Source organism: Gavialis gangeticus, unplaced genomic scaffold (assembly GCF_001723915.1).
Source record: "Gavialis gangeticus isolate Ggan-Ray unplaced genomic scaffold, GavGan_comp1, whole genome shotgun sequence".
Classification (NCBI taxonomy): domain Eukaryota; kingdom Metazoa; phylum Chordata; order Crocodylia; family Gavialidae; genus Gavialis; species Gavialis gangeticus.
Genome location: NW_017729022.1, coordinates 120,073,977 through 120,085,021, shown reverse-complemented (window position 1 = coordinate 120,085,021; position 11,045 = coordinate 120,073,977). Strand labels below are relative to the sequence as shown.

Genomic DNA, 11,045 nt, shown 5'->3' with positions numbered 1-11,045 from the left:
TATTACTTTTTTTGGTTTTTTTAAGTGCCAGGACACCATGGGGAGGGGGAAGCAGGGTTGCTTGCAAAGTTCCCTTGCTGCAACTTGACACTGTTGTTCCTTGTTCTGTCATCTGCCTCAGCTGAGAACAGTCTAGGCTCCATTCTCTTTCAAACCCCACTTCAGGTAGTTAAAGGCTGCTGTTAAGCCCCCACTCAGTCTCCTCCTCTCTAGACTAAATAAGCCCAGTTCCCCCAGCCTTTCCTCGTAAGTTATGTGCCCCCAGCCCCCTCACCATTTTTGCTGCCGTCTGCTGGACTCTCTCCAATTTTTCCAAATGCGTTCTGTAATGCAGGCCTCAAAACTGAACACAGTACTCCAGATGTGGCCTCACCAGTGCTGAACAGAGGGGAATAATCACTTCCCTTGCCCTGCTGGTAACGCACCTACCAGTGCAGCCCAGTATGCAGTTAGCTTTCTTGGCAACAAGGACACACTTCTGGCTCATATTCAGCTTATTGTCCACTGTAACCTCCAGCTCCTTTTCTGAAGAGCTGCTGCCCAGCCAGTCAGTCCCCAGCCTGTCTTGGTGCATGGGATTGTTCTGTCCTAAGTGCAGGGCTTTGTACTTGTCCTTGTTGAACCTCATGAGATTCCTTTTGGCCCAATCCTCCAATTTGGTAAGGTCACTATGACTCCTAGCCCTACCCTCCAGTTTATCTACTACTCCCCCCAGTTCAGTGCCATCTGCAAACCTGCTGTGGGTACACTCCATGCCATCTTCCCAGTTACTGAAGACATTGAAAAAAATCAGCCCCAGGATTGACCCCTGGGGCACTCCACTTGATACTGGCTACCAATTAGATGTTGATCGATTACCACCCTCCGAGCTCAATGCTTCAGCCAGTTTTCTATCCACCTTACAGTCCATTCATCCAGCCCATACTTCCTTAGCTTGTCTGCAAGAATGTTGTGGGAAACCATATCAAAATCCTTGCTAAAAATCAAGGTACACTACATCTGCCAATCTCCCTGCAACCACAGAGCCAATCTTCTCATCGTAGAAGGCAATCAGGTTGTTCAGGCATGACTTGCCCTTGGTGAATCCATGCTGACTGTTCCTAATCACCCTTTTTTCCAAGTGGTTAGAAATGGATTCCTTGAGGATCTGCTCCATGATTTTTTCTAGGGACTGAGGTGAGGCTGACCAGTCTGTAGTTCCTTGGATCCTCCTTTTTCCCTTTCTTAAACATGGGCACTATGTTTGCCCTTTTCCAATCATCCGGGACCTCTCCTGATCACCATGAGTTTTCAAATATGATGGCTAGTGGCTCTCCAATCATATTAGCCAACTCCCTCAGCACACTCAGGTGCATCCTACCCAGTTCCATGGACTTTTACACATCCAGCTTTTCTAATTAGTCCCTAACCTGTTCTTGCACCACTGAGGGCTGCTCACCTCCTCCTCAAACTGAGCTGCCCAGCGCTTGTTACCTTTCACATCCCTTGCTAGCTGCAACTCCATTGTGCTTTGGCCTTCCTGACTTCTGCCTTTCATGCCCAAGCAACAATGTTATACTCCTCCCTAGATATTTGTCCAAGTTTCCACTTCTTATAAGCTTCCTTTCTGTGACTTAGTTTACTGAAAAGTTCTCTGCGAAGCCAAGCCAGCCTTCTGCCATACTTGCTAGCCTTCCTGCCCATCAGGATGGTTTGTTCCTGCACTCTCAGTAAGGCTTCTTTAAAGTACAGCCAGCTTTCCTGGACTCCTCTCCCCCTTAGATTGGCTTCCCAGGGGATCCTGCCCATGAGTTCCCTGAGTGAGTTGAACTCTGCTTTTCTGAAGTCTGGGGCCCTTACTCTGCTGCTCTCCATTCTTCCTTTCCTACGGATCCTGAACTCAATCATTTTACGGTCGCTGCTGACCAAATTGCCATCCACTACATTTCCCACCAATTCATCCATATTTGTGAGCTGTAGGTCAAGAAGACAATGGCCTCTAGTTGGCTGCTCCAGCACTTGCACCAGAAAGTTGTCCCCACTCTCCAAAAACTTCCTGGATTGCCTGCGCACTGCTGTATTGCCCTCCCAGCAGATGTCAGGGTGACTGAAGTCTCCCATGAGAACCAGGGCCTGTTATCAGGAAACTTTCACTAGCTGTTTGAAGAAAGCCTCATCTACCACTTCCTCGTCTGGTAGTCTATAGCAGACCCCCCTCACAACATCACCCTTGTTGCTGTCCCCTCTAACTCAGACTCCAACAGGCCTATCTCAAGCTTCATACTGGAGCGCTAAGCAATCACACAACTCTTACATAAAATGTAACTCCTCCCCCTCTTCTTCCCTGCCTGTCCTTCCTGAACAGTTTATGCCCAGTCATGACAGTGCTCCAGTCATGTGAGCTATCCCACCAAGTCTCTGTTATTCCAATCATAGTATAATTCCTTGACTGTGCGAGGACTTCCAATTCTTCCTGCTTGTTTCCCAGGCTCTGTGCATTGTATACAGGCACCTGAGGTAACTAGTTGACTGCCCTGATTTCTCAGGAAGTATGAGAGTACCTCCCCTGTTGCCCCCTCTTCTTCCAGGTCTCCTGCTTTCCCACTTACCTCAGGGCTTTGGTTTCCCTGCCCTGGAAAACCAAATTTAAAGCCCTCATTAGGTTAGCAAGCCTGTCTGTGAAGACGCTCTTACTTCTCTTCATCAGGTGGATTCTGTCTCTTCCCAGCAATCCTTCTTGGAAGAACATCCCATGGTTGAAGAAGCCAAAGCCTTGCTTGTGACACCACCTGTATAGCCAGGTGTTGATGTGCAGGATGCACCTACTCTTGCCCAGGCCCTTTCCCTTGATCGGAAGAATCAGCAAGAACACAACCTGAGCCCCAGACCTCCTCACCCTTGCACCCAGAGACATGTAGTCAATCTGATATGCTCAGGGTCTCCCCTGGCAGTATCGCTGAAGCCCACATGGATGAGCACCATGGAGTAGCCAGCCAACTGGATGTACCTCGGTAGTCCCTCCCTAACATCTTGGATCCGGCCTCTGGACAAGCAGCAGACCTCCCAAGACAACAGGTCAGGTGGGCAAATAGGGAGTCTTCAACCACCACCACCCATTGCTTTTTCTTGGTGACAGTTGTCTCGATCCTTCCCACCTTGGTGAGGCCTGGCCTGTCTTCCTCCACCAACAGAAAGTGCTCCTCCCTCTCTGCTGCTAGGGCTACATATCTGTTCTCCAGATGAACCACTGCCAGTGGCCTGGCCCCACTCCCTGCTGCTATGTTCAACTCTAGGGACTTGGCCAGGAGTGATGTGGAGCCCTGCGCGATGGACCTGGGCCAGCTCCAACCTGGTCCCTGTTGAGTCCTGGGAACTGCACGCAGTGGCAGGGAACTGGTCCAGGCTACCAGTTCCATCATGCGGGGCTCCTCCTGATGTTGTGAGGCTCTGGCCGAGTCACGGGAGCTGTTTTTGAGATGCAGGGAGCCCTGTGCAATGGAGCTGGTGGCCTGGTGTTACCAGCCTTAGCCACTTTCAAGGGGCCTATGCTAAGCTGAAAAAATGCTGCTAGGCAGAAGGCCCAAAGCCTGTTTCTGAGTAACCAGTGTGAACCTTTGCAGATATGACAACTATCTTGGTCAGCAAATAAAGGAAACCATCAAACACAATTAAACAAAGCACACGGCATAAAAGAAGATCCATATATGCTATATCATAGCTTTACCTTTAGTAGTAGTAGTAGTAGTAGTAGTGATTGATGTAACCAAATGTATTCAATGTTATTTTGCTATAATAGATATATTTTTGTTAAAATGCTTAATATGTAAAAACAAAAATAGCCTGTCAGAGAAGGCCATAAAGTAAGGTAAAGAATAAACATAAACAGCATCCCACAATGGGGGAGGAAAGGAGATAAGAAACCCTCCCTCTTTCCCAAGGATAAAAATTCCAACTAATTGACATCTGGTTCAATCCAGTTCCAAAAATTTCAGTGAACCAAAAATATTTAAATAAAACTAATCAGAGGTCATTTATTAGACTATTTAAACCAGCCATAAATATTGCATATTGGCTGAAGGGAAATTTGGAGAACTCTGCAAATTCAAGAAGACCTCCTGCCAATCTGTATGCCACCCTCCTCTCACCTCTGTGTTGTTCTGTTGCAGGTAGCTGATAAAACATGAGAACAAACATTTATCCTAAAGTTTAAGGTGCAAGCAAATAAAAGGTTGGGCTGTAGACCTGTTTTTGCCTCTTACCAGTAGCCCACCCACAAGGCTACCTGCTATCTAGGTAACACTCGCCCTGCTCCTTGCCACCACGTGCAACTCCTGGGACTCAGTTGGAGCCATGTGCTGCTGGCAGTGGGGGCTATGCATCATGAGGGGGGGCATGTGTGTGGGGGGTCCCCCAATTCACCATACTCATATGGTGGGTCCCCCCTCACCATACCCACTCCCCACAAACCCCAAACCCACCCATATACTTCCCCATCCCCATCCCCATCCTTCACATGCCACCACACACACTCACCCACATACTCCCCCACATACAAGATACAAGAGTAAGACTTTATTTTGAGCTATTATGCAATCACCTCTACATATACTATGCAAACACATGAATCAGGACAAAAAAATTTTTGAAACAAAATTAAAATATGTTATACTAGATTTTGTTTGATTTTTAGCATGTGATTTGTTTTTTTTCTGGTTCCAAGATGGCAAACCCCTCTCTCAAAAGGAGTACTTCCAGGGGCAAAGGGAGGGAATTCGGTGACAAAGGTGGCAGCCAGGGGGCAGGGTACCTTTGCAGGCTACCTCTGCAGCTCTCAACAGCTCACCAAAACTCATTAACCAGATCTCCAGCCAAAGTAATTGTTCACCCCCAGTCTAACCTATGAGCAAAAATACAGTCAACTAATACCAATACAATTCAAGACGTAACACCTTAACCTGCTGCAGGTAAAGCATAGGGATCATGGTGGCCAATGTCCTGCTGCTGCAAAGACACCAAAAGGTGCAATAAGTCCTTCAAATAAGTGTTTTTACATTTCCAACTTCAAATATTAAGTTTTATAACCCACTGGGCACGTCTACATGTGTAATTAACACATATGAATAAACTCTGGAGTTTATTCATGTGCAGCACATGGAGCTTGGTTGGAACAGGCTGACCCCAGGGGTCAGCCTGCCAGCCTGGGGCTGCTCTGACCAGGCTCCATGTGTTGCACCATTGTGCCCCTGCCAGTCCCTCTGCTTCAGTGAGGGGCTAGCCTGTTTCATGCCCCAGGCAGCTGGTCAGCATCAACACGTGTGCTGCTGTACCCAGAAAACCTCTGCAATAGGGTAGTATTTGTATTAACTAGTACTATCCTGCTGCAAAGTTTATTAGTTTTGTGTGCCCTAATAGGGCTGCACGTGTAGAGGCTGAGATGTTTACTGCACAGTTAATTAGTCAACTGCACAGTAAACATCTCATGTAGATGCACCTACTGAGAACTAAATATTATTTCCAATCTACAGAGCAGAAAACTAAGAGTAGTGAAATGCCTGGCATAAGCCTCAGAGGCATGATCACCCTAGTAATCTTGAAAAAGCTTGCCCAAGTGCAGGGAGGGCTGGACCCGATGATCAGTAAGGTCCCTTCCAGGCCCCAACAACTATGAAACTGAAATCCTGAATTCTGGCTCATCTTCCCTGTGTTCAGATCACAAGTCTACAAGGTGGGGAGCACTACAAGCTCTACGTTAGCAAGAGGTATGACTTCAAACTGAATTTGCTTTCTTGTAAAAAAGTTGGTTACCAGTAACTTCACCTCCTTTTGGCCCACAACTACAAACCTCTCCATTCACACAGGGCAGGAAACAAGCAACGAGCTAATATGCAAACTAGCCTGGGAGCAGAATTGTCCATTCTCTGGTAAATATTCATGGGGGAAGGCTGTAGGTGAGAATCTTTTCCACTGAGCTTCCAAATCAGCACATCTGCTTTCCCCGTACAAATCACACTCCAGTTGCTTGCATCCAACATAGGTGTGTGAAACCTGAGGTTAGAGTAGTATACTATATGCTGTATACATAAAAGGACTTCTGCATTCAGGATATTCCACAAGCCTTGTGGAGGCTGGGGCTGAATTCAAGGCCCCTGCAGTATCTTCCACTCTTAGGGTTGAACAACTGTGCTCTACACTTGCTATTAAGCCCCTTTGGCAATGAATTTTCAACTGAGGTGCTGAAGAGCGAACAGGACAGCACTGAGTGAAAAAGAAACATCCAGTTACACAACAGCCCCACCTAGCTCAACTTATTTTTCTGACCCAAAACATTGGAGATCAGGCATTTGCAGGCCCAAGCATAACAATTACCACAGTAACAATGACTAACTGGCACTGTCATTCTCAGGAGGAAAGAGAGCTTGCAAGAAGTTGTAGCCGAGAAGAACGGAGATCTCAGTGAACAAAGAACTGAAGGATGAAGTCCAGTTAGGTGACTAGAACTGAAATGCCCCCAAAGGTCCTGTGTTGCCTTACGTACCCCGAGTTGGGGGGTTTCTAGTCCTGTTCCAACTAGACAAGTGTCCAGTCCACGTTGCAAGACAGCACCCTGGCTAGCCCTTGCCAGTTTTATCCGGGGACAAAGACTGAATAGGTCAGACACCAAACTTCCCATTACAGAGCTGAGACACTCCAGAGGTGCAGGGCCAGAAATACATTTGCCCTGCCATTGCCTGTGCTTTATTTCTTTTGCGTAAGTACAAAAAGGAGGGAACCCGAGCCCCCAGGACTGCAAGCCTGGATCATATCACTTGTTAAATCGATCTGGTGACTGCCAACCAAAACCATATTCTATAAACCATGGAAAGCAATTGTCAAAAGCACAAAGTTAAGGGGAAGGTGTGTGTAATTATGTTTACTAGATAAACAAATTTTCAAAGATCTGCCTCGTTGAGGCTACAGCTGGAGTACTGTGTCCACTTTTGGGCTCCACAATTCAGAAAGGATGTGGAAAAGCTTGACCGAGTCCAGAGAAGAGCCACGCGCATGATCAGAGGTCAGGAAAACAGACCTTACGACGACCGGCTGAGAGCCCTGGGGCTCTTTAGCCTGGAAAAGCGCAGGCTCAGGGGTGATCTGGTGGCCACCTGTAAGTTTATCAGGGGTGACCACCAGGATCTGGGGGAACGTTTGTTCACCAGAGCGCCCCAAGGGATGGCGAGGTCGAATGTTCATAAACTACTACAAGACCGTTTCAGGCTGGACATAAGGGAGAATTTCTTTGCTGTCCGAGCCCCCAAGGTCTGGAGCAGCCTGCCATCGGAGGTGGTTCAAGCACCTACATTGAACACCTTCAAAAGCAGATTGGATGCTTATCTTGCTGGGATCCTATGACCCAAGCTGCCTTCCTGCCCGTTGGGCAGTGGGCTGGACTCGATGATCTTCTGAGGTCCCTTCCAGCCCTAATGTCTATGTCTATGAAGTCATCTCTGGGGATTTACTTTTAAGCAAAGTGACTTTTCATAGAGCTTTCAACTGAAAAAACTTCCCCTCTCAAAACAGAGGTTTGACAATCCCTGTTTTTCAACAAGAAAATATCACTAATTATTACTTTGGGCTTTTTTTAAGATTAAAATTGTGATTTGGAAAATACCTTAATTTAACTTTACATTGCATTATATTCTAATTGAAATTAGCAGACAGTGTAGCACATCTTGAATTGATTTAGGACTGCTTGAGGTCTCAGAAAGTAATTGTTAATAGGTAGGGATCCACCTAATTCACAGAGACCGCCTCTGGATTTTGTGGTCCCAGCAACCATGTCTGGTGCCATTTTTGCAGCTGAGCCATCTGTCAACCTCCAGGAAGGGGCAGGACTTCTGGGGCTCCTCAGCCAATCAGAGGTGTGGAGTGGGACTGGGAGGGGCAGGACTTTTAGGGCCAATCTCTGCTTCCCACTCCCACATGCCAGAGCTCCCTGCCCTTTTCTGTTTGCAGCCATCTTCCTTCTGACTCACCATTTTCCTGCTTTTTCAAGGTTTCTGCACTTTTTCATGGGGGATCTACCAAATTCAGTTTCTGTGAAAACTGCTAGACTGTGAATATGGTAGGTCCCTATTAACGGGGTATTATCACCCCTTGTTGAGGGCCTTGTAGTCTCAATTTAGGGCCCAATACTATTCTGTATTGCTATTAATGATCTAGCCGAAAATATAACGCCACGGCTGGTTAAAACGAGAAAAGAGAAGGGAGTTGCAGATGGAGAGGGAAACAGGGCAAGGTCAGCGCCCGGCGTGCTGGGGCGTTCAACAACACGTTTTCACTCTGCCAGACACGAAGGTAGCACGTTGTTGGTGCAGCAGGAACGAATGCGCTCCTGACCATGGGCTGTGGATGGGGCGTGAGGCCGAGGAGGATGCAGCTGCCAGGCTCGGGCTCCCGCCGCCACTGCCCCCAGCGCGGTTCCCTCCCGTGAGAACAGTGGCCTCGGCCCCCGCCCCGTCCGGCGGACAAAGCCAGGGCAGACCGGGGAGCGCGCCACGCCGCGCCCCATCCCCGCCCGGTGCGCACCTCCTCGGCGATGCGCTGCGTGTCGGCCGTGGCAGGCTGCGCCGCCCCGAGTCCCCCGCACAGCATGGCGGCGACGCCGTTTGTGTCCCCGCTGCGTCACTGGCCCGCCCCACCTGGATGGTTAGGTCCCAGGGGCGGAGCCCTTGCCGCTGAGCGCGCTGCGCATGCGCATTGCCGCCGGTGAGTTGCCGGACAGGAGGAGCTTCATTGACGGCCCCGGGCCTCAGGCGCAGAGCCTCAGCCCGGCCTTCATGCCGCTCAGCCAATAGCAGGGGGAGTTGCGGGCCGGTGGGCGCGTCACTGACACGTCACAGTCCGGGGGCAGCGAATGGCGCAGCTCAGCCGGCGCGCGGGAGTCTTGTGTGAAACGCTCGGGGCTGCCCCGCGCTCGGCAAGGGCCGTCCCGCCGCTGGGGAACCGAGCTCGTCTAACAGCTCCTGTGTTAGTGGCCTGCACCTCGCGGGCCGCCGGGCCGGGTTTTCCCCGTACGCTGGCAAAGGCTGGTGCCAGCCCCCGCCCCGCCCGCCGGCTGGCTGTGCTGGGACGGGGTCCTCGGGCTTGAATAAACCCTTACAGTCATGAATCACTCGAGGGCATGTCGTTTCCGGACAGCAGCAATTATTCATTAAACAAGTTGATAGGTCAACTCAAGACATGAAAATAAGCACTGAAATAATCCAGCGGTGGTATAACAATTAAAAATCAACTCTGCTCAGCACTGACAGCAAAGTGGCTTTTCAGCTCTAACGGGGTGCGTGCATCTGTTCAGGTGTTCTCTCCTAGTATTGTTTTGAGAATCTGGGCTACACCTAGTCACCTAAATGCATTTATTTGACTTCTTCCTGCAGTAGATGACGATATCTCTAACTGGAGCAGAGCAATTCCTCTCTGTTTCCAGGAGTCATCCAGATTCCAGGCTGTCAGATGCAGGCAGTGGAGTAGTGCGAATATTGGCAAAACAGTTGTGGTGAGAAGGTCTGGGACCAGGGGAAGAGCCCTGGGATCCCCACTGACACGTGGGAATCTGGTACTAAGTTGTGGCTGTGTGAGGATCAGTATGGTTATCTGGGCTGTCCCCTGTTTTCCCTGAGAGAGCACCTAGGGGAGGGGTAGGCAACGTGTTTGGCTGGAGTTCCAAAAAAACCCAAACCTGCAGTTTTGTTTTTCTAGCATGCTGACACATGCCAGAAAAATAAGCCCAGGGCGGGGGTACCTGGCAGGATGTACTGCATATTAATATAGTTAATAATAATAAATGTTGGGTTTTTTTATGATAAATACCAGGTTTTCTAAACATTCTAAACCTGGTGACAATAAACAAAACTTCATATACTACATTTGTTCTTGTGTGTTCTTTTGTAAGCATGATGTGATGAGAGGAGAAAGGAGAGAAAAAGAAATAAAAGAGAAGAAAAAAGGTAAAGAAAGAAAAAAGAGAAAAAGAGGGGAAAAGAAAAAGATACAGAAAAAAGGAGAGGAAAGGAGAGAGGGAGAAAGAAAAAAGAGAAAGAAAAAAGATACAAAGGGGGAAGAGAAAGAAAAAAAGAATAGAGAAAAGAGAAAGAGAAAAAAGAGAAAGAGGGTGTGTCCCTCAGTGCCCATATCTTCCCCCACTTCTGGCTACAGCCCGGGCCCTCTGGTCCAGGGCAGTGTTCAGCAGAGGGAGGCAGCGACACCCCAACAGCAGCTGCCAGGGCTGGGGTGCTCAGGTCTCCCTGACAGTCCTGGAGCAGGGGGAGCCCGGGTCTAGGGCTGGGAGGGAGGGCCTGGCTGCGGCTTGGGCAGACAGATGCCCTGTCCCACCCAGGTGGGAGCAGCACCAGGGTGCTGAGTCCTGGGGCTGGTTCCTCAGGGCAGGTTCTGGGTGGTGCAGGGAAAACCAGGCACAGTGGGGAGACGTGGCCGGCCCCTTGGGAACACAGCTGCTGGAGGAGAGTAGGGGCTCAGCGGGAAGCGGGGGCCGCCCCTGGAGTCCAGCTTGGCCCATGCAGCTCTGCGGGGATGGGCTGCAGCTGCCCTGCCCATGAGGGGATGCCACCTGACTGGGGAGGGCACTGGGGTTAGGGGGCTCCCAGCTCTGGGCTTGGCCTCCCTTCACACCAGGCACAGCGCAAGCAGGGTGTAGCCACCCCTGGTGCAGGGGCCTGGCCGCAGGAGCCCCCCCGGGCTCTGGGAACAGCTGCCGCAGGCAGCATTTGGGGCTGAGCCAGCCTGGGAGCCTGCAGCACAGCAGCTCTGCACAGTGCCTGCCCTAGCTCTGGCCCTGGGTAGTCCAGGACAGGTGTGGTGGCTGTTCCTGGGGCCCAGGGGCTCCTAAAGCCAGGCCTCTGCACTGGCTCTGCCCCACTCATGCTGTGGGAGGCCGAGCCCAGAGCTGGGAGCCCCCTGAGCCTGGTGTCCTTCCCTAGCCAGGTGGCATCCCTTTATACGCAGGGTGGCTGTGGCCCATCCTCATGGACGCTATGTGGGTCAGGCCCCACCTTTGGTGCTGTTGGGTGCGC

At 50.1% G+C, this 11,045-nt stretch overlaps 1 protein-coding gene across 1 annotated transcript in view; it reads right to left on the bottom strand.

Annotated features, from left to right (window-relative positions):
• The window catches only part of CSTA (cystatin A), a 17,953-nt gene extending 9,308 nt beyond the window's left edge, over positions 1-8,645 (bottom strand). The window contains exon 1 of the mRNA XM_019516080.1: positions 8,545-8,645. Coding sequence (XP_019371625.1) covers positions 8,545-8,610 — 66 coding nt within the window. The 5' untranslated portion in view covers positions 8,611-8,645. The remainder of the gene's footprint in view (positions 1-8,544) is intronic.
• Positions 8,646-11,045: the final 2,400 nt, after the last annotated feature.